This window comes from Cupressus sempervirens, chromosome 9 (assembly GCF_028749045.1).
Source record: "Cupressus sempervirens isolate cs-2001-9-10 chromosome 9, ASM2874904v1, whole genome shotgun sequence".
In the NCBI taxonomy this organism is placed as follows: Eukaryota; Viridiplantae; Streptophyta; class Pinopsida; order Cupressales; family Cupressaceae; genus Cupressus; species Cupressus sempervirens.
Window position 1 is genome coordinate 77,742,641 of NC_143126.1, and position 24,515 is coordinate 77,767,155.

Here is a 24,515-nt window from a genome sequence, read left to right on the forward strand (position 1 = left end):
GAGTAGGGATTTGAGTTGGGAGGTGAGTTCGTTAGATCAGCCCATTCAAAAATAGTTAATGACAAATGAAATCAGCATCAATGTGTAATATACATTATCCATTTACTTACTTAAAAAGCAAGTTATCAGTTGCTTAAATCCATTTATGTTGGTAGATAGGTTCGGATCCACTGTATGGCTGAGTCCAACTGCTGATTGTGCATAGTTCGAAATAGAATTTGTTTAAACTCCGGGTGAGCTCTGGACTTGTGAACCTTTATTAAAACATTTTTTCAGTTATGTGAAACAGATAATTTCATATTGGTATTTTCTTCTGTAGATACATATATAACGCCTTCTACTTCATCTCTGATCTTAGTATTGCCAAATGATGAGACTTTTGATATCGCTAAGAAAGTATGTTGTGTATTCTCCAAATTATATCTTGTAACAAACACAAGCAGCCAACAACTGTCAATTCTTGCAAAGAATTTCATGAGTTTTTTATTAAATTGCACCAGGCTAAAAAAGCAAGATTACTGCTATAAGCTGCAATAACAAATAATATAGACTGAATTGCATATAATTACTGTGCTTGGTCTTTTAATCATGTCCATGAGTATATGGTCCATAAAGACATTGACCTTATAATAAAATGCAAACAACATAGAGGCATTTTGAAGTATATACCACTTCTCCAAGAAAATTATAACAATGGGAGCACAATTATGGGTTCTAGTTGAAAGGCAACGCCAACAAAGTCCAATACACACAAGCAAATGACCAAAACTAAAATACAATAATATGAGCAAACAGCCTCACGTGCTAGGATTCTAACCTAGAAAACAGCTTGAGCTTATAAAATACAGGAAAAAAATTAATAAAAACATTCAATCATCAAAACTCATTTCCTACAGGATGGTAAGGTCACACCCTTGCAAACCACTGCGAGGATGACATATATCACGATCAAGATCAAGATGATCAATGCAACCCTGCAAAAATACCATAAAAGAGAGTTTAAGAAGATATTCTGGCAGCCATAAAAGCACCCATATTACAAAGAACAACACATCACATATTCATAACATGTTTAACTGAACTTAATTTATGTCATTATAAAAATCAACAAACAACAATGATAGTCCCACAAATTTCCCCTAGACCTCATCAACCTGTCTTTCCTTTAGATAAAATATAAAATCTCAATGTCAATCAGATGTAGCCTTCAACAAAATTTGAATGATTGAAATTACATTTAAGATACAACCTTCTCAGTTCCTTCTATTACCTTCCATAGAACTCACATGTGCTTCACATTTTATTGTAAATAAGATATCTAATGCAATGTTACATGGAAACAAAAGCATCAACATCCACAACTTTTCCACTCTTGAGTTTGTTATTAGAGTGAAGTCTAGCAAGCATCAAACTTATCAAAAAGATTGTAGCAGATGATTACCAACTTAACCTTTCTCCAAATTGTTTTCTTTCATATTCTCAATGGATTTGCAGCGTTTAGCTTTGGGTCATTCTTTTTAAATGAGTGCTTGGTTCACAGGCAGCAGATGGTTTTTTGTAATGCCGTGCACTGACAGAGAAGTTAATTAATTTGGTCTGTCTTTAGCTCCCACGCTAGTGGGGCTCAATTTCAAATGTGTCAGCTAACTTCAAATTTCATAGTACCAAAAATCATGTGGGAATAACTCAGCAAACCAAAAGACTGATTTTTTCAGATAACTGTAATTCATTTAAGGAAAAATCAGGTTAGGTTTTTTTCAAAATAAAATCGTGTGACCAATAAAAAAAAACAAAAAAACTAAGGCCAGTCTTTTTGACAAAAAATAATAATTTTGGCCAATAAACAAGGGTCAACATTGTTATATGCTCAAGGTGAGTTTTCCACAATCTAACCATGACAAATAGGCAAAAAATCACAAATATTAACTATAAAGATTGGGAGCTATAAGGTTCTCTCATAATCACAATTTTAACATGTAAAAAATGTGTGTACGCATGATTTGTTAGCTTGCAATTAATGCAACTATACCTGACATACATTACCTTGGCATGTGATTTGTGTTTGTGTAGAGCTAGTCTCATTGTTTTCGGGTTAATATTTGAGGTGTTAGATGCCGTCCAATTTGAGAGGATGGCATCTATCAAGGATGCGCTTCAAATTGACACTGATAAGAATTCCTAAAATCATCAAAACTTCAATAGTTTGCAAACCTGAACCTGAAACTATTTAGGTTAAAGATGTACTCCAAATTGAAACTAGTAAGGTTTTCAAGGGTCTGAAAATGATAAATATATTCTGATTATACAATCTTGACACTTTACGCAAACACCAGAGATTAAAACTGCTAGAGCTAGTCTTTGTCCTAGGTAAGTTTAAAGGTGATTCCTCAATTTTGCTTTACAGATTTTAACAAACACTTTGATGGCTGGCAAAAGAACTTGACACATTCAGTACTGTTACACATTGCTGGGTTTGAACAGAAAATTGACTTAGAACAACCAACCACACAATTAGAACATTTTTTTATCCACAGGGTGTCGGAAAATACTGTTTTTTTAGTAGTTGGTTGCCAACAAAATAACCTAAAATGCTCTCAAAAATATTGGGGCAGCATATTTGGCCCTGCTACCCTTCAAATTATTTTTTAGTTTTAAAAAAAAAATACTTTTCCCTTGTTCTGCTATAGGTAACAGTGAGTTGTCCCCAGGATGGTCAGGACAGCCAGGCATCTCCTGCCCATCTTGGGGACAGTTAACCATCCCCAGGTGTCCATGATGAATTTTGGGGCATACCAAAAACATTTGCTTCCTTTTTTTGGAATTTTTGGGGATGGTTGGGTACATTAGGAGGCATACCCAGGTCCGCGGACATTTCCACCCCACGACAGTCCAATTTTGGCTGGGTACACATCCCCAAGTAACATAGAAGATTTCTGAATGTCACTTCTAAAACTGCTAAGCCTCCATCAATCAAACAAGTAAATGCAGCAGGTATAGATCCAAATAATTTTGTTTTATAATACTTAAGGCAAAAGGGTTTTAACTTTTTGTCCTTAACAATGCTTACATATCATAAAACCCATGGGCTGAACACCCAAGGATTGTCCAAAAAAAAGCATAGAACTGCACATTACAGTACATGAACGTTTAGTAATAAAAATACAGAAAGCAACTACAAATGGAGTTTGGGGATAGAAGACATACATAAGCTTGACATTCCTCCACCACATGCTATTCTTAAAACGACGAGCTTGCTTCTTGAATTTAAAAGTGTTCCCTTGTATGTTTGCTGTCTTATCTACAAGCAATTCCAACTTGTCACCTCTCTCTAGCACTTTGTCAATATTTTCCACCATTACATTGCGAACCTGATAACATGCTAAACTGTTAGACCTGCTATTAAAACAATAGAAATAGCTTGAATTAGTTAAGCTCCGTTTATGCAGAGAGTTTTGCATTTGAAGGAAGTGATAACAAATCTATAATAAAAAGGTAAATTTCAAAACAAAAGAACTCATAAGAAATGGTATATAGAACCTATGTGTGTGTAGTAAGTCCTTAATATATAGGTGTGTTAACACTGGGTTAGTTTTTTAGACTAGGTAAATCTTGATGAGAACTCACAGATACGAGTGTGAGCGAGGGCTCAGTTTGACTACATCAGAAACTCACAAGTTTATGCAGATTTGGGACTCACCCAAGTCTGTGAAGATAACAAAAAATCAACTTTAAATTTTCAAATAAAAATCATTAAAGATATTTGATATGTATTTTTTATTTCCAGGCATTCCCCCCAAGTCTGAGGCAAATAAAAAACTACTTGCTGAATCTGAGTATCAACACTATCATCTGAAGAAAGTTATAGTTGCACGAAGCTGATTTTAAGTCCCTGATCTAAATATTGTTGAAACCAATTCTTTTTTGTTTTGACTTTGTTAATAGTAGTTGGGTCTCGCCTGTGAATGGGCAAGGATGAGTAAACTGCATAGTTACACGACCCTAGGGGATGGGGGGACGGCAGAACAGGGGGACAAGTTTCCGGGACGAGGGGATAGGGGGGCCTTAATTTGGGGATGATGGGGGGACGATGGGGGGACAGTGGCAAGGGATGGGAGGGGGTGTGTACATATACATATGGTACTTTAAATGCTAGTTATGAAAAGATGTATTGCAATATAAGATATAATGATGTAAAAGAAGAAATACTTGAACATTGGATGGAATTGGAACATTGAACATTGAACATAAATAGTCGAATCAGCAAATAGTCGACATTGGGACGTCCCCCATCCTCGGCAGAGATGACGGAATTTGGTGGCGCTGCTGGGGATAGGGGGACGGAGTCCCCAAATACCCGGTGCATCCAAGTCTCCGAGATGTGGGGCAAAAAGGTGGGGGACATGTCTCTGTGTTACAATGGTAAACTGTCTTTTTCGGAGGAAGGGGTCCAATGGAAAACAATGGAGGGGGGTTGGTGGAAAGTCAATTTTGATAGTGCCTCCAAAGGAAATCCAGGTCCCTCAGGTGCAGGAATAATAATCAGAGACTGGAAAGGTAATGTAATTGCATGTGGAGGGAAGAGGTTGGTTAATGGGACCAACAGCATAGCAGAAGGTAAAGCTGCATTGCTAGCAGCTAGAGCATCGAAGGAGCTTGGTGTTAACAAACTTCAAGTTGAAGGTGATCCACAAATTATTGTGAATGCAATTATAAGAGGGAGCATGCAAGCATGGCACCTTCAAAATTACATAGACCTAATTATTGAAGGTCTTTTCTCACATGAAGATTATAAGTATACACACAGTAAACGACATGATAATAAGGAAGCTGATATTCTATCAAATTGGGCAACCAGCCTTAAAGAGGGTGAAGTGTTAATTGAAGATTTTAGGGACTTAAATGAAGATGCCTTCAATTAAATTAGATTCAGTAATGCTTTTGAAACAAGGTGTCGAGGTGGTTGATAGGGTGGCAGCCCAGTAAGTAAATGAGAATTTAATGAGGTGCTCCACTCGAAGAGCCAGTGGATGGGAGGAAGAATAAGAATTTGTGTGGGATTTATTTCCAAAATCACAAAACATTCCAACATTCTCCTTTCTGTGATCACAGTGAACTGCATAGGGAAAGTGGGTAAGCAGCAATAATGGAGACTCCGTTCACCTTGCAGCCAAGGAAACAACAGAATCCATTCCATGTGCTAGTGACCATGCATAGATTGAAGGTTATTTTCAATTTTGAGAACTCGAAACTGACCCGGAGAGTACTTGTGTTATACTGGGAGAAACCTTTAATAAGTTGAAGAATCAGCTCCGAACAAACACAGACATTTACTTGATGATAATGGCATCAGGACTTAAGTTGGGGGCATCCATGGCTGTGGTAAGATTGGTAATGGTTGCAATTGTTCCCATGGATTTCTTAAGGGAATTAGACTCCTTGCTTGCCCCTTGCCGAGGGTTGGAATGAATTTTTTAGATGACCTGGTCCAAATAAGGAGGCTGAAATTCTCTGCGTTGTTACCATTAGAATTTTGGATGAATAAATTGAACGTATAAAGCAAATTGAAAGATTAGACAATGAAGAATTCCCCAGGAGACATGGATGATGGGGCAGGTGAGAAGGATTGTGCATACAGCCGGGCTAGTTGAGAAGGTGCTGCAGATGATGTGGCAGGAACAGATGATGAGGGTTCAAAGGAAGCGGATGGTGAAGGAAGCGACAGGTGGGAGAGCTCATGAACAACAACCAGCACAGTGAGAGTGCCTTTCTTCCTGTTAAATGTTGAATTGTAAATTTTGGTGCTTCGTTTTGCAAAGTTCTGATAGCCCAGCTTAGTGTAGAAACTCTATTGATGGAGTTTATAATTAGGGCTCAGTTCTCTTTTGTAAAAATTGTAATGAAATGTTAATGGTGGATAGTTGATGTAATTACAGAGGTCTAATTAGGGTTTTTTTGGGTGGGGGTGAACAGTTGAAAAACTTGAAATTATTTGATGTTGTCAGAGGGTCAGATGGGAGAGCTTTTTCAATGTGAATTCAGAAACTATGTTGAAGTTGTAAATTTCAGTTTATTTTAATAAAAATCATAAATATAACTGAGAAAAATAAATACTGGTTAGGTCTCTGAAAAATCATAGAACGCATAGTATGTTAACAAAGTACAATGCGGTTGGAATATACCCACATGCTCATAATATCTGGAGTAACTGCAAACATTTTACACCTATACATTCAATTTGAATGTCACTAAAGACATTGCAAAACTTAATGAAACTGCATCATGATAGTAGGCCAAAACAATAAACTGCAATTAACACGAAAAGTGGCAGCTAATTTTGATGATTTCAAATAATATGTTAATGAATAATTGTAACAGATTGTGGCCTTGACCACTTGGCAAGGAGTCCAAACAGTAGCTCTCACTATATAACTACAGTATTAAACATGGTAACTGAACCAATGAAGTTATGAACATCATGAGCTAGGCTATAGCATTTGACATATATTATATATGCTTATTTGTGTCAAGAGCAGTTAAGCATATTCAGAAATCTATGATTGATCAAGACAATTGCATTCATGTATTAAAAAGATTCATTTCAAATCAGCCTTGATTCAATTTGACAAGTCCTGAAAGAACTTAACTAATAAATACATAATCACCATAGCAAATGTAAACATGGAAATCATATAGCATATTTATTTCCTGAAGACTCCTTACAACCTTAGTGCTGCTTGAACCATGAAGAGACTCTTTACACTAAGCAATTTGAAATATTACCAAGTTTAAGGTATTGGAGCACATGATAGATTCAAACAAGTAGTAAGAGGGCAATTGCACCTTGCGATGCCAAATTAAGAGAATACCAAAAGTATCCCACCCTTCATTGTCACTGCATGGAATAAAGCACAGTGCAATGGAGAATGAAAAAATGCAAGATGCAAGTTTGTCCATTTTTCATTTTCCATTTAATGTAGTAACAATGAAGGGTGAGACATTTTTTGGCATCCTCTCACATTGGCATTGACACAGATTAATGCACAGAAAATGTACTAATGCAATGGGGAATGAAGAAATGCAAGTTTGTCCATTGTTTCATTCTCCATCGCACTCGTTCATTATTAAATGTAGTGATAATGAAGGTGCAACAATCTGCGGTGGGGAAATTTTGGCATCCTCTTATTTTGGCAGAGAAACATGCAGATTGCCCTCTCACTTCACCCTTGCATCTGTCTTGTGCACTCCTATATTATAAATTTGGCAATATTTCCTACCTCGGTACTTTTATTGAATGAATCTGACCGTTTAATCTGGGCTTGTACGATATAATTGCTTATTTTATATTTAGCTAGCTAAATAAATGAGTCCCATAACACTTCATAAATTTCAAACCAGGTAAATGAAGAGCAGTGTCAATATATGCTTCTTTAAGAAAAGCACCTTGAGAAGTTTGTCACAAGTTTGCCATAATATTATCAGATTTTTCAAGTATAATGTCCTGTGACTGTTCTTTGATTAGTATTTGAAACAGGCACAGTCCCAAAAGGAAGAATCAACCCACAAAAATTTGTTTTACAACATTCAAAAATCAAATGGGTCCACCATCAAGCCCATGATGTAAAACTTTGACAAATTTGTATGTCAAAATTATTTTCAATGAGGAAGGCTCCAAATACAACTGTTCTCTTAAAAATTTAGGTACCTGTTAACTGTGGATTTTCGAGACTATAAGACAGAATCTTCTTACCACCAGTTGAAATACATTAATAAGAAAAGTGAAAAATCAGATTAAATGGATTATGATGGCAAAAAATATGAAACAAGTAGGGCACACAAACTTGAACCCTTACCTGTGACATCTCTCCCCGGATACGGTTAATTTTGTCTGCATTTGGGTCATTTGAATAGTATTCAATCTGTTGGCTTAGTACTCTAGAAAATTCATCATTCATAGCATAAGCAAGAGCTGTATGAACAGCTCGTCCATATGTCTTCACAAATCTCCCATGAACGTCCTCTAGAAATGCAAATGGGATCCTCCCTGCAAGAAAAGACTAACAATAAGTATCCTAAAGATCACTTTTCCAATTACATAAATTGGCAAGAAAACATATCTTACATCATGAAAGAAATCTGATAGTCACCATTGTACAAACAGTGACACATTAAAATGCGGGACAGCAAGCTTTAAAAATCAAAGAAACTCCTCAAAGTACTTAATGAACGCAACTAGTGCCCAGTCATAATACATAGCAGTGAAAGGTACTCTGAATTCATATCCAAATAGAATCCTTATGATGTTCTATATCTTCCAAATTCTTGAAGTCTTTAAAAGGCATTTATCAATCCAGCTTCTGTAAATTAAATTCAAGTTGCACATTATATAGAAAATTTCAGTTCCATTAGAGTCTAGACTCTGAAATTTAAGAAAGATCAATGTATAGAAAAACTACAGGTTAGCTGGATTTGAATACTCAATTAGCTGTTGCTTATGTACTATACTGGAATGTAAATCTAGTAATATTCAATGTTGCCCTCACTTTCCAGGATGCAGAGAGGTGGGGGGGTGTACAGGTTTCAGGGTCTTCAATTGTTTTCCATATTATGGCACAGACAAGGGGATGGGTAGAAAAAACATATTTACAAATTATTTACAAATTACAGCTAAAGAAGTTGCAATATATAATTTAATAATTTATATAACAATATGGGCAAAAGAAGCTGAAATGTATATCAAAGTGTATCTGTACAACATTTTAAATCAGAGGCAAGAAATCTTAATATGGCTTCAACCCCTTTTGAGAAGAAATCACAACTATTTACAATACTGGAGTAGGATCAGCTTCTGCAATTATCTAATAGGGGTTCATTTGTTAGGTTTTTTTGCCGATGTTTCCAGAAAAAAACGAAACCAAACTGCTGTCGTACGAATTTCAACGAATATTTTTCATGTTTTATGGGTTCGCCGAATTTTGAACTTGAAGCCGAAAATTCGGCGAACCTTGTGACTTAGCTCCCAAGCAATGGATTTACTAAAGAATATGTTTACCGTACTGGGTAAAGAAATTAATGCATACAGACAATGGATCAGAATAGCAAAACTCCTTATTATATTCGCATACGCCAAGATATTACATTATGCTTATGATGATTAGATGCTTTACAATGACCCAAGAGGGTGTATAAATACTTTCCGAAGAACCTTCCGGAAGGGGTTCGTCGACCACATACAACATGTTGCTACATAACAAGAACCTTCTCAAAGGGACCCATCGGCTGATACACAATTTCTACCGACAACAGAATATAACTTGACCAAGAAGTCCACAAGAAATTGGAGAGCCAATGTACATGTGTCAGAAGTCCAAGCATCTTTGTGATAATTATAAGATTTATTTTCTAGATATCCATAGTAACACTGATTGAAATTGAGATCAACTTAGCGAATCAAAGTGAAATCGAATTCATTTACATGCTAAGTCACAGGATTCGCTGAATTTCATCCATGAAGTTCGAATTTCAGCGAATTTTTACCCTTTCCAAACTTCATCCGAATTTTATGATATTTAATATAATAATATTATTTTATTTTGATAAAATATCGTGTTATTTAGTTTAATTATTTAGCAATGTCAAACTATTTTGACAATTTTGTGGATATATTACTTATATATAAAAATAAATAAATTTCTATAAGTTAAATTTAATGTCGAAATTTTTCTGAATTTTTACCCTTGCCGAATTTCATCTGAATTTAATGATTGACAAACTCGAATTCGAATTTGAACCTTGTGACTTAGATTGCATGTGATTTAATCACACACAGCCCAAAATAATTTATTTTTTGCTTTACAAAAGAAATGAGGAAGTCTAAGGGTGGCAACCCCCAACTCCATCAGGGGCTACTACCCCTTGTCATGTTCAAGGTCAGTGCCCCCAACACATTCCGTAAAAACACATGGGGATTATGTCATCAAAGACTCCCCTCACACCAAAAGAAATTAAAGACATTAAGGTCACGTACATCTCCATGGTGCATGCGCCTTTTTTAGTCTGTTTAGATAAATTAATGTTAATGACTGTTATTTTTACAGTCCACATAGGACCTGTTTGTTATCTTTTGGTGGTGCAATCAAGCATCAGCTACAGTGAGTTTTACTTTAAGGACTTTAGTGGTCCTTTACCTTAAGTACAGGGGGCATATTGAAGTTCTTCATCATTCTTAGTTGTAAAACCACATCATAAGAAAATTGGGTTGAAACCATTTCACCTTTTTTAGGGCCCTGGCAATCTAGAAATAAACCTAAGTTGCAGGGTTTGGCTGCTTGCAGGTCTGGCCAAGATGCGCACCAAGGCGTGCCAGTTCATCTAGGGCAAACCCATACACCTTTGCACCCCTTTTTATTTTTTTTTGCCAAATTCAAATTGGTTTTGAAGTCCATGACTTCTCAAAATGAAATTGGAACACACATTCTTACATCCACTCAATAAAGTGCAATGGGTGCAATCGAAAGGAACAGAGAACTTAGTATTTGTGCATTCCTAACTTGTGTCTCCTTTCACAAAAAGCAAATGAATTCAAAAAAGGGGAGTCAAAGATGTGGGATATAGAGCCAAAGTAATATGGACTTGGATGCTTCCACTTCTCAGTTTGTTGCATTTGAGGACTTAGAAAGCGAGAACACTATTAGTGCAAGTGAAAGTGAAAGTGGCATTGGCATTGCTTGTGAACATCTAATGCCAATGATGATGACACTAATGATTTAGAGATTCCATTTGATGATAAAAACTTAGACCTAAAGTTCCAATTGTTAAAACGGTGATAATTGATCTTGATATTATTATTTTAATATTTTAATATTGAAGTTGAAGTATATGATGCTATGAGAGTATGACCATGATGTTATGATTAGAAGTTTATGGTGTTTTAGTTTTTTATATGATACAATGTGATGTTCTAATCTTAATTCATGCTCTGCATCAGTGTGTGTGTGTGTGTGTGCGCGCGTGTGTATATACACACACTTTGTTGTTGTACTAACAAACTCAATCCGAAAACCTCATTTCAAAATTTTGCTGCACCAGCAAACTTCTTGAACTTAAATTGGAACCCGAACCCAAACCAGCAACTTATAATTAAACCATGTAACTTATTGCTAAACCCAGATATCATGATGCTGTTGATTGTATGCTGTAAATGAAATATAGCAGGCCAAGCATATTTTCAAGCACATACACTCCAAAGAGAAAATCAGATTTTTTATAATGTACATAGAATTCAATGCACAGTTGTTAGGAAAAGATACTCCTGCAGTTATCTGTAGATAACTAAAATTGTCCTCAACTAGATAAATATTTTATATTTAATTATTTGACCATTATTCCACTATTTATAAATAAATATTAAATTAATTAGTAAATTATCTTACCACACATTTTTCCTTTATTAATTAAATAAAGTTGTATTATTTATTGAATGATTAGTCAGTTCCTTAGCCTCTTCCTCTATCATTTAGATAAATATTTTTATTTATTATTTAATTGATTAGCCTTTTCTCTCCCATAATTAAATAATTGTTGATCTATTTAATTATCTAATTTCCATCTTTTCTATTAAGAATTAACAAATTAATATTCGTTATCCTTTTCTTCCTAATCTTAGCATTCAATCTCATTCATGGATCACAATCTAATTCTGCAAGCATGTAACAAATGTCACTCATCACTTAATTCACTTTTTTCATTCTCTATTCCCAACACGTCTAGGTTCATTAAATTCAGAGATGTGCTACCAAACTCAACATCTCTATCTAACTCTTACTTACCACTCAATCTTATCCTTCCATTTAAAATCAACCTCTTAATCTTATTAGTTCCCACCTACCCTCTTATCTTAGCTATTCATCTTTTAACATTTTAATCTCAACCCTTGAATCTTTTGATGACTTCTACAACAGAAAATCTTTCCTCTGCATTTCCCCTAATCATTAAATACTAATCATCTAATTGACTCTCGCAGTCATAATCATAATCTTGCATTGTTACCATCTTGCATCATAGCTTCATCAACATCAACCAACCACATTCCATTCCTTTCATGTCATCTTTGCACGTGTGACATATCTGAGAGCAAACATCATTTCGAGAAGATCTTGAAGAATAGGAGAACAATGGAGCCAAGCAAATTGTGATTGTTATAACTTTGCTTTTTTATGTTTTACATTAGAGCTCAATTGATCGTTTGCTGAACTAGTTTGTAGATACTAGATATAGACTTGTGGTTCGATTACTATGGTTTAAAAATAGACTTCAAATTCAACACGCATCATACAGTTATATGAACCCCCTTTTATAAGTTTAGGCTGCACGAAAACCTCAAGGTCAGAAGGTCAGACTATTTCACACGTCTGACCACTTGACATCAACCAGATCGTCCCCAGAACAATTTTCTCAATTGGGAAATTAATAATATAATTGATTAAAAAATATATATTTCTTAGTTGTAAACATATGGATCTTCAGATGTGGACTACTTCAACAAACGATGGTTTAGTTTAATCTAACTACTACCTCCTTAATTATCATCATACAGTCATTACCCTAGTTTACTGATGTCTTTATGTATCATAAGGATTAAGAATACTTGTGACAATAGTAAGTAAATAAAGCAGCATAGTAAGTGAATGATGCAAAACTTGGATGTATCCATATTAGAAGTAGAAGAAAGATGCTATTTCTAGGATGGGACAATTTCTAAGCATAAATAACAGATGAACAAATAAGACTCATAAAATCCATTATATTTTTTTAGAAGAGGCATTTTCAAAGCAGAATTAATGAAAAAGATAAAGAAAAATTCAGAATCTCTATGCTATTAGAGGAGGAGCTGTTTTCTTCACAACACATTAAAGAAAACACTGTTGCTATGAATGAGAAGTTATTAATCAAACAATAAAACCAATAAGATATTTGACACAAAAGAGAGTAAAGGTTACAACTAGTGCCAAGAATGCAAACAAGGCAAAACAGTAGATTAACTTATTCAGCATTGAGCACACACCATAGTCCATTTGAATTGGTGCTTTGTCTTTTTGTCAATAAGACAACACAAGAAAACATGATCTTATTAATTTATGTGTGTGGGAATTAAATGCATGTCTTGCAATAGCACAGAATTGGCTAAGCTAAAGCTTCATTTTCTGGGTTTGATTTTCTAGCAACCCACAGGAAGAATTAATCACAAAAATTAGAGGCTGATTTCTCCAAATTTCTGTGACTACAGAACATCTGGGCGACACAAAAAATCTAACACTTCTTTGTGAAGAAAATGTTTTCTATAAACTCCAACTCCACTCTCAATAGTTCAAACTTCCCTTTAGATAAGCACTTTGTCAAAATATCTGCAACCTGATCATCTGAAGCTAAAAACTCAAACAAAATTAACCCTCCCTTTCAAGAGAATACTCTAACAACTAAAGTAAGAGTCTTGTCAAGGTCAATCCCCTCTTTCTAAGAATCCTTCCACAACAAATTTGACCAAATTCTTTTCAACAGTCCCATCATTTGCATATATAATATCTTTAGATTTAACTTTTACCTCTAACATGATTACATGTTTTTCGTTTTCCGGATATAATTTAAGAATCCCGCATCCCATACTACATAGATATTCAATTTTAAGTGTTGGAAAATCTTGACACCTTAGACAATGTTGTAGATTCTCTTATCAAGACGTTTAGGTCAAAAAAGCTTGTTGGATGCAAGCAAAATATGAGCATAATTGCCAAATAGAACTACCTCATGTTGGATCACGGTTGTTATCCCTTATGTATTGTATACAACAAGTGGAGATTGTTGTTATGTAGAGCCTAATCGGACTCAAAGGTTAATTTTTTCCTACTTCATTAGGCACAATTCCCCCCCAGAGTTGTCTATGGGGGTAAGATGGTTTCAAGGGGCAGCTGCCCCCAAAACTCAACTGACTTTATTATTGTAGAAGGCATCGGGGGCCATTTTTCTATTGGACAACTTATTCTAGCCCTAATTTTGTAAGCGGCAAAAAGCTTGTATAAAATGGATTAGGTTAGGGATCTCATTATGTATGATGAAACATTGGCTTCTTGCGGCGGTATTGAGTTGTAAGGACTTGCTGATTGTATTCAGGTTATAATCACTGGATAATAAGAAAATTGGATGAATTCAAAGTTACTCATCTATGGCGGGAGCAGCCCATAGTAACACAGAGACGCGTCCCCCTCTTTTTGCTCCACATCTCAAAGATGTGGATGCAAAGGGGACTTGGGAACTCTGTGCCCCCATCCCCAATGGCACCACCAACTTCGGCCATCTGCCTAGAAACTTCGGCCATCTCCGTAGAGAATTGGGGGGCGTCCCGATGTTGACTATTCTATTATTCGACTATTTAAAATCAATGTTCAATGTCCCAATTCAATGCAATGTTCAAGTATTTACTGTTTTACATCTTTCTATCTTATATTAGAGTACATTTTTTCATAAATAGCATTTTAAGTACCATATATATAGTATATACAACCCCCCTGTCCCCCCACCACTGTCCCCATGTCATCCCCCGTCATCCCCAAATTAAGGCCTCCATATCCCCTGTCTCAAAAACTTGTCCCCCTATTCTGCCATTCCCTAGGGCGATGTAACTATGGCGGGAGGTGAAAGATGTTGAAGACAAGCTATCAATTTTGGGGCGATGATATCAAATCAAATTGTAGAAGACTTTAGGGAGTACAAGTTGAACCATTGGTATCATTGTATGGCTGGAAAATGTATAAGGCATGGTTGGCATGTGTGTCTCTATCCCAAGTATACAGGTCCTCTAGTAGCATATTTTGAAGGGGTGTTTTAAACATATGTTGATTGAACTTAACCATGTTTGCTCAAACTTGTCGATAGCATGATGGCAGTGCCATCGTCAATTAACCATAACAATGCCACAAACCCTAGTTGCGGGCAAGTCACGAGAGATTTCCAGAATCTTCTAAAAAATGTGGATTATATTTCTTTGAGGACAGGACAAATTCCTTGAAGCAACTTTGGCATGGGAAGAAAGTGACAGAACAAAGACGATGGAGGCAAACTTTTGCTTCAACTCACCAAATCAATTGCTGGCTTTCAGAGGTGAAATCACAGTTCAAAGGATGAGAGGAGTTTTTAAATTGGACGTGACAGATTTTGTGGTTATATTATGCAGATGCTCGGTGAAAAGTATTTGAAAACAGACCCAAGGCTGCAGACAAACCTCAATGTTTTGTCCCTCTTTCTAGCATGGGCACTTCAATTTGGCAGCCGAGAGGAGGTCTTGAAGGCAATGAGATTTTGTGTTAAGCTGGAGTGGTCTGGAGTCACGATTTCAATAGTGGGAAGAGATAAGTCAGGTGTTGGGCTAGCTACAAGGGATTGCCCTTGACAGGTTGCGGAGGGAGCATCTAGAGATTCTCAGCCACTCCTTTTTTGAAGTTCAACAAAACCAAAAGAGAAACAGATTGAAGTCACGTGGCATGGTTGGGAAGAATTATTGATGTACATTCAGGATACAGAAGAGGAAATAAAGCACTTGGAAACGGAGAGAAGGAAAATGGAATCGACCCAGAGAGAATTGATTGCAAAGCTGAGGCCAGAAGATGATGGAGATGTTGCAGGCAAGCCAGCAAGGACAAGGAACAAGAGCAGAGTTGACACTCATGGTAGGATGTTCATTCCAAACAAATTGAGGGAAGAAATGATGAAGAAATGGGTAGGGTGAAGTGGCCTTGATCTGAAAATGTTGGTTTTGAAAGCTGGTGTCATCAGTCTGGTTTGCCCGACTTTGATAGTATAACAGGCATGTTTTAGAAAGTTGATGTTATACGTGTATAGCAGATATGTCGAACAGAGAAGTGTATTAGGATTATAGTGTCTGTAGTTTCAATGGTATTGCCATGTTTTTTGTTGCCTGTGAGGCCGATGTAATAAGTAGAATGTAAGGAGAAAAGCGGATCGATCAATAGGTTGGATAAAAGTTTAAATCTGCCAACTCAAAGTGGTATTATATGTAAAGCTTTATTTTGATATTAATAAAAAAACTCATAAATTACCTATAATTTAAAAAACAATTACTGTTGATAGATAAGTGTGAGACTAGGACACTGCGCTTGGTTAGATTACTTTTCATTTATGTAATTGTTGTGACATTGGTAGATGTATTTAATTTAGAGGTCACACAAAGACAATTAATCAAGACAAAAATACCACTTCAACATAGAATATGAAGAAACACAACATGGGTGTTGGTCTCACTTGACCTAAAAAAGGTGAGAACTCACTAGCAGTAGGTGTATGGTCATGTTGTCACATGAAAGGTCGTACTTGGGCACCCTCGTGGGTGTGAATGCAATGTTTTAGATTCTGTGTTTTTACATACTATCTGTGGATTCATAATCACCCAATATAAGAGCTCGGGATCATGGTGTGGTCTCTTATCGTGTTGTTTTAGGAGGAAAGAGGTGCTACCAAAATTTGTTAGATTTGGAATATAGTGTAAGATATTAAAATGAACTTTCTCATTATATTACAATCCAATTTTAATGAGTAGCATTAATTCCCAACAGGATTTTCCCAAAAGAAATTTTGGTGTTATGTGAACTTTATAACACCATTGCATTTATGTTTCAGATTTGTGGTGATAAGAAGTCTAATTTATATCTGATATGTAGCAGAAAATTAACTCCAAAAACAGACGATTCATCTATTTTTCTCAACATATACAACCTACTAAAATATGGAATTGTGCTCGTCAAAAATATGATTACTATCATTTACAATATTAATTCAGTTATTAGCTATTCTTGCTTTGAATGATCAAAGAGTGAAATTCAAATAAAAAAGACTACTCCTCACTAATAATTTGTGGTGGCAAAGTAAAAGCAAATGAATTTGGTGCTGTCCACTTTGCTAAGAACTCCTTGAATTTGGTAAAGGCTCATACAGTTCAAATCATAAATCGTTGATCATTTCATTGCAAAGCCCCAAATTCAAAATAAGTTATGGTAGGAATTGAAAATCCATACAGTATCCCATCAAATGATGTATAAATTGGGCTGACTATTGCAGTCAATACTGAATGCAAAATAGAATATTACATCTGGATGTAGGAGAAAATACCCCATAAAACTCTGGATGGTGAAGAAAATCCATCTCTACATTTTGCACCCAACCCTGAATCGCAAGCGTGTTTAATTTTAAATGCCATGTAAAACACTGATCCATAAGCAATAAAACTGGGTTTAAGAAAACGAATCCAACCTCTGAATGCAACGCAGTAACTCACATTCGTATGTTGTATGTAGGGTCAAATAGCACATCAAATTCTGGATACAGAGAAAATTAAGTCAAACTTAAAATCCAGCTCAACATATATCGCACTGGATAAGTGCAATATAAATCAAACTATGGATCCAGTTCAACATTATCGCATCTAACTCTGGATGAAGCATTAATGCTACTAATTACATCTGACAATAAGTGAATTATATCACACTGCATCAAACTATGTATATTATGCAGATTAACACATCCAGTTTTAAAAAGGTGCATCCAACTTTAAATGAGGTTGTATTAGACTTAACATCCAAAGCAAAGAAAAGAATACGGCCATGTTCAAGCACGGGGTAAATTTGGTGGAACAAATACTCTCGATTGTGGCGTCCAAGACAAGCCAAATCCACTAAGGAAATTTTACCAATGAAAAGCTATTTAGGCTAAAATTTCAAAATATTTGTAGGGTTAACAAAGCGCATTATATGGCGTGTCATCAAAGCAGAATGTTGCTCCACATTGATGATTTACCAGTAAAACAATTCAGCGTTAAAATTTGTGATTTTGGCCGAAGAGATTCCCGATAGATCATTCGCAATATTTCACTCGTTAAAACTATAATTTCTGAAGCATAAAGAAACGCAGTGAAAAGTGTCACAAAGATAGCAAATAAAGACAGGATAGGTAGCTTACTTCCGGCAGTATCGTCTGCCATGCACAAGACAGTCAGCCCATCGGTCCTTTTAACATGAAAAATATAGCGATCCTGCGAATACGAGACATGGCAATCGGCAGTTATTTTCTCCAGTATTTGACGCGCAATTGCGCTTGCATTTGTTGGAGTGGCACTGAACTCCGCAAGAACCACAGAGCCACGGGCCACCAGGGCATAAAGTATTGCCATGCGAGACCTTCGTAGACCTTATTCAATAAGAGGGCGTTGGCAGAATCGAATCCGCGACCTCTGAAACAAATTAAGAAAGTTCAAAAGAGGGTTTTGTGTTAAAAGGATTATGAGGGAGAATGGCACAACCTATTAGGCACGAGGATTGATCTCGAGATCTCCTCAAGACACAGAAATCTCAGCTATTGATATTGGGAGTGAAGAATGGAATTGGTATTTTTCGATGCGTTGGGAAAGGAAGATCGGAGCATGTTTGATCAGAGAAATACGCGCAAGAAAAAAAAGCGCGCGAGGTGTGTGTGACAATCATTGTTTTCTCCCTCTTGTTTTTCTTCTTGTTGTGATTACCAGTCGGGCCGGCTTTTGGCCCCCGGTCACATGGCCTGTGAGAACCGGATCTTATTGTTATTTTGTGGGGAGGGCGTGCCCACGAATAAAGGCAAGCCAGGCTGGACTGACACAAAGACCCACGGTTCTATGGAGCTGCTTAGCTAACAACGGTATTAAAATTTTCCCGCGGCCGGTGGGAACCATGACTTTATGATGTCTATATTTGGGCAGGATATGTCCACAGGAAAAGGCAAATCAGATCGTATTGCTGTAAAAGGGTGTAACACCGTGGTTTTATATTATTATTATTATTATTATTTAATTAATAATCTAGGAACTTCCAATCTATTCCCTATAGTTGATGGTTGTATTTTTCTTCAAAGAGGGATTAGATATTTTTAATTTAGGTCTAGGTACAATGAGGTTATATATGTGAGACCCTATTTCCATATAAATATTCGACAATAATATCTATTGATGGCTGTATTTTTCTTTCAAGAGGGATTAGATATTTTTAATTTAGGTTTGCGTACAATGAGGTTATATAGGTTATATATGTGAGACCCTGTCTTCATATAAATATTCGACAATAATATCTCATTAGGGTTCTAATTCCGTGGTAACAATAGCAACATGCCTAGTATGGCATAAATAGTTTTTTAATTATTCAATATTTGAAGTAATTATTCAAAATTTAAAAAAGGAAAGGCAAAAATATGTATGTAAATTTGAGATTAATTTGGAGAAATTTAATCCCTTCTTATTCGAAATTTAAGTTACAAGTTTTAGTGTTCCAAATTTTAAGAAAAGATCATGCACAACACATAATGTAAATTGAATTAGTGAAAATCTTTGAAAGTATTATGAGTTCCTAGAGAAACTATAACATTTAATGCACTTTTACCTTTTAATTTGTTTGTCCAATTAGAACACTTTATTATTCAATTACTTTTTGACTTATAAAATTTAAAATAATTAAATATAATATATTTATTGACAATTTGAGTGGTCGTTTTGGAGTGCAACTTTTTCCTTTATTTGTTTGTCCTACAGTAGGGAGTGCAACTTTTTCCTTTATTTGTTTGTCCAGTCAAAACAATTTATTATTCAATTATTTTTTACAACTATAAAGTTTTCATATATTATATTTGAAAGAACTAATAATTCATAAAAATATATTTATCTTTATTTGTTTGTCCAATCAAAACAATTTATTATTCAATTTTTTTTGCAACTATAAAGTTTTCATCTATATTATATTTGAAATAATTCATAAAAATATATTTATTTACAAATTGACTTGTTGTTTTGTAGGGCTTTTAATTATTTATACACAAAATGCAACATATTTATTTTGAGACTTTATATTATTGCATAAAATTCATATTATTTTCTTATATCGACAGGAAGTAGACACTTTGCGTCCTTGTTGAATTATGGATAGAGAGACTCTAGCATTATATACTTCCACTTTTTATTTTTTATGTAACACTTGGTTAATATGGCTATTTATATGTGTACATATAGACCAATCCAATCATTTGTAGGTACTTTACTAGTACATAATTTTATGGATATAATAATTAGAGATTCAAAATTAAGTTATCATTCAAACATTTTAAGAAAATAATATAACATCCATAATGTAAATTCAACTAGTAAAAAAATCTAAAAGTATTTTTGGATGATTAATAGTTAAAAAAATTAATGCTATATAATTACATTTTTTTAAAAATTTAATTTGATATAAAAATTATTATTAATAGAACTATTTATGTATGTGTCTATGTTTGGGGGGAAATGGAAATAATGAATTTAACAATGTAAACTAGATTAGTTATCACCCTAAGTTATTCAATACAAGAGAATAGGGTCTTTCAAACATAACTCGAGTTGGATTAGCGAAACCTAAATAGGATGAAGGGATGTCAATACTAAACCCAAGTTATGCTAGGGAAGTATGCAAGCAGGTCATCTTTCATGTGATGTTAATTAACATTAAATGTGCAATGTGAATGTAAATTGAACCAATTGATTAAGTGACAAGAGTAAAATACATCTAGGAGCAATATCTATACAATTGGCCAAATTAAGATATGAAAATAGGTATAAGCTAAGAGATAAAAAGAAGGGTGGAAAATTGACCTCAAAATATGCAAAGAAATGTATTTTTTTCATTCTGAAAATTGTGGGTCATCTAATACTACAACTAAGGACCTAACTGTTGAGTTGTGATCAGAAAAAGAAACTCGGAAAACACTCAAAATTGCACATCTTCAGGTACAAGTCGATTTGGGTGATGTCTACCTATAAGTTTATGTTGAAGTTGATGAAAGCTCAACCCCACAGCTCCCAAGAATCACTTGTGTGCAAACACGTGTCATAGAAAGAGAGCAGCAAAAGCTATGGAGGCTAGAATTCCTAGATCCATAGATGAGACATTCTTGATGAGCAAAAAAGAAATTGTTATTATCAAAAGTGAATTGATTAATTACAAAGAGAGATTGTCCTTGTAAAGGAGATCGAAACTCGAAAAAGGTCTAACCTAGGTTGCATTATAATAATTAATTATTAGATGCCTAAAGTTTAGCTTAAGTGAAATAGAGTCAATTAAGAAATATCTAATTACTCTAACACCCCCCCTTAAGATAAACTCGGGGAGTAGCTAAAAAATTAGAAACTACTATAGAAAGTAGATTTGGGTCCCGACAAACAAGGCCTAATGAGGTACCCAAGCACAACCAAATCTCTGAAAAGAGGAGAAATAGAGAAAACCACATGGGAAAAACCCTACACCAAAAAGAGATGGAAAACATGTTGGAAAAAAAATGCTAGTAAAGGATTGAAGAAGCCTCCAAACTAGGGAATGTCCCAAAAGATAGGAACAAAAGATGATCATGAAGAACACCATTGAAGCATGTAGAAGTTGCAAAGCTCTGTCAAAAGTACTGTTGATTTGAAGAACCTCCACTGAAATAGAACCTGACCAAGTAGAGAAGATTGTAATCTTTATCAAATCAAAAGGCAAACAAAAGCAAACAACTAAACTCGAAGACACATATGGCATAAAACACCAAAGCCTGAAGAGTTGGTCAATTAAACCAAGGAAGCATGAGAAATAATATAAGAAGCCCTGTAATGCGGAGAAGGGTGAGGTGACAAGCAATTGGAAAAGTGGGCCAATTGAACTACATGTCAAGGAACCACAATCAAGATGCACAAAAGAATACATATGTGTGTATTGAGGTGATCAATCTCAGATACATCATGAGGCTAATGTCACAGAAGGGACACTCACTAGATAAAGGAAGATGGCAAACAAATGCAACACATCAACCCCCCGTGGTACTTTAATCATGAGTAGTGCATGTACAATAAAGCACAAGACATAATGAATCCCAAGAATACAATAATTTGCATGAGTGTCCTCAGATGACACTACTCAAATCAGAAGGCAAAACAAGGCAAGATAACTAAAATGAAAAATGGATCTACGTCGAATCAGGAGGCACACAAAGGCAAACAACTAAACTCAAAGATATAGATGGCATAAAACACCAAAGCCTAAAGAGTTGATCCATTAAACCAAGGAAGCATGAGAAACAACAGAAGAACCCCACCTTGACGCAAACAAGGGTGAGGTGACAGGCAACTGGAAAAGTGGGCCAAAAGAATTGCATGTCAAGGAACCACAATCAAGATGCAAAAAAGAGTACATATGTGTGTACTAAGGTAATCAATCTCAGACACGTCATGAGACTAATGTCATGGAAAGGACACTCACTAGACAAAGGAAGATGGCAAACAAAGGCAACACATCAACCCCCCATGGCATTTTAATCATGAGTAGTGCATGTACTATAAGGCACAAGACATAATGAATCCCAAGAATACAATAATTTGCATGAGTGTCCTCATATGACACTACTCGAATTAGAAGGCAAAACAACTAAAATGAAAAATATAGATGCAATATGACACTTTATCTTAGTGTGTTTGCAAGAATATAAACAAAGGATGTCTAAATAGACCATAAGAGACATAAGACTAATACAGTAGATAGTACAAGTCATGACAAATCATCTGAAGTAATGAAATTGATCCATAGACCTGAAATAACCAAGATATCCACTAGAATGCAAAAAAAAACAAAAACCTAAATAGAATGTTGCTGAAGCATAATCTAGAAAAACAACTTGCATCACTAGAAAGAGCTCAGAAAGACCTTTCCAATGATATAAAGAATTCTCAAATCGGAGATTGAATGCTCAAGATATGCCTCCTAGAGTGCAAAACTGTACTCCTGACTTTGGCAATAGAAAAAGTCATCAAAATTGAAAATCAACTGTACTATTGTGATGGGCTCGGAACTACCTTTCCAATGATATCTTGTTTTCATAAAATGGAGTCTGTATGCTCGAGATATGAGCAAAATGGGAAGGTAGGTCCAAATAGAGCCCGAAGAGGTGACAAAATATGTTGATGCAGTGTTGACATGGCGCTGACATCAACAAGTGACAAACCCAATTTTGACAGTCAAATGGTCATTGAGGCAAAAAAATGCCTAAAAATGACTCCTACAAGATAAAATATCCTATCACCAAAAAGAAGACAATGTATGAAAAACATTGTCGTTGGTAAAAGAGTTGGTGGCAGATGAAAAATTTGGTAGCCTATGAGCAAGTGATTTTTTTAAAATGGGTGGAAAAATATGCCTCCCATGTCATAAATCACATGGGCAATCAAAAAAATATTTGAAAAGAACGCCACGTGGCTTTAGGAGGTGTGGTATTTCAAAAAGTCCACCCATGTTAGGAATGGATGCCAAAAAGATATGCCAATCAAAAAACTAAAATTGGCAATATGGCCAATGTAGTCCAAATCCTCTCCCAAAAAAGAACAACCCATCAATCAAGGTCGAAAGCAAGGTCCACTAAACAGTTGGCAGATGCAGTTCTCATGAGTCACTAACGTGGCATTGAAAACGGGTGGCAAGGAGTCTATTCTAGTTAAAGTCCATCACACAAAAAATCTTCCTACTCTCATTCACAAAAGTGTCATTGACTTGGAGAGGAGTCTCATCAGAGTGTTATTATCCCTCCACTAATCACAAATGCACCATGAAAATCATATGAAGAAGAGCCAATAAAAGACTAAAGACGCATGAAGACCTTGTGCTAATGATGTGACATTGGCCAATGCTCCCCACAAAAAACATCTGCCCTTCCTTCACTTACAAAAACTTCATGCCTCCAAAACCAAAAATCTTGCCTGGGAAATTCACTTCCAAAACTTATTGTGCTGACTCTAGTAACATCGTTGGTTACCAGCTCAACTCCAAAACACCATGGAATTTTTTGAAATTAATGGCCAAAGCATTTGTTCAAAGACAAAAAAAAGAGCACCAATGTATGATGCATAAGGGCCTCAAAAAATCACGTTGTCTCAAATAATTGAAGACACAAAGGCTAAAATAGGCTGCCTCAGGTTGAGAGAAGCCTTGCTTCCAAAAAAATGCTCCACCCAAGGATTCACATGGACAGAGTAAAGGTTGGAGTAGGGTCCAAGGAGGCTGATTGGACTGGCCCAACACTTTGGAAAGTAAATGTTGGTCAAAAAATCCTGTCAACACTAAATTCACTCTCATAAAATGCCACCAAGAAATCAAAGAATTCATAGTCCAAGTCTAACTCCTCCAAAAAGAAATATGAAGTCTACGAAATTTGCACTGAGGTGACACCAGTACCACATGAAAAAGGTGTACATTCATCCATAATAAGGGTGCGCATTCACGAAAGCACGACAAACAAGGCATGCCTAAACTAATGGTAATGCCCAATCAAGGGCGTGATCCACACAAAAAATGCAGGATGCACAAGGATGCATGGACCAGAATCGTCAACCACCGCTTGGGGAAAAAATTATGTCGAATGGGTGAGTAGGCGGCTTTCCCAGA

At 35.6% G+C, this 24,515-nt stretch overlaps 1 protein-coding gene across 1 annotated transcript; it reads right to left on the minus strand.

The window, feature by feature from the left end:
* Positions 1–534: 534 nt before the first annotated feature.
* Positions 535–18,545, minus strand: LOC149537699 (vesicle-associated membrane protein 711-like). Its single transcript, XM_089799075.1, has 4 exons — positions 18,019–18,545; positions 7,851–8,041; positions 3,205–3,368; positions 535–974 (listed from the first exon to the last, which is right to left on the minus strand). The coding sequence occupies exons 1-4, from the start codon at positions 18,227–18,229 to the stop codon at positions 884–886; spliced, it is 657 nt and encodes a 218-aa protein (XP_089655201.1). The 5' UTR covers positions 18,230–18,545; the 3' UTR covers positions 535–883.
* Positions 18,546–24,515: the final 5,970 nt, after the last annotated feature.

Bases quoted from the DNA above. Each gene is read 5' to 3' on its own strand.
- LOC149537699 (XM_089799075.1), bottom strand. From the start codon at position 18,229: ATGGCAATACTTTATGCCCTGGTGGCCCGTGGCTCTGTGGTTCTTGCG. The intron at 3,369-7,850 runs GTAAGGGTTCAA...GCATGTTATCAG, and splicing joins TCCGGGGAGAGATGTCACAG to GTTCGCAATGTAATGGTGGA. The intron at 975-3,204 runs GTATGTCTTCTA...GTATTTTTGCAG, and splicing joins TGGAGGAATGTCAAGCTTAT to GGTTGCATTGATCATCTTGA.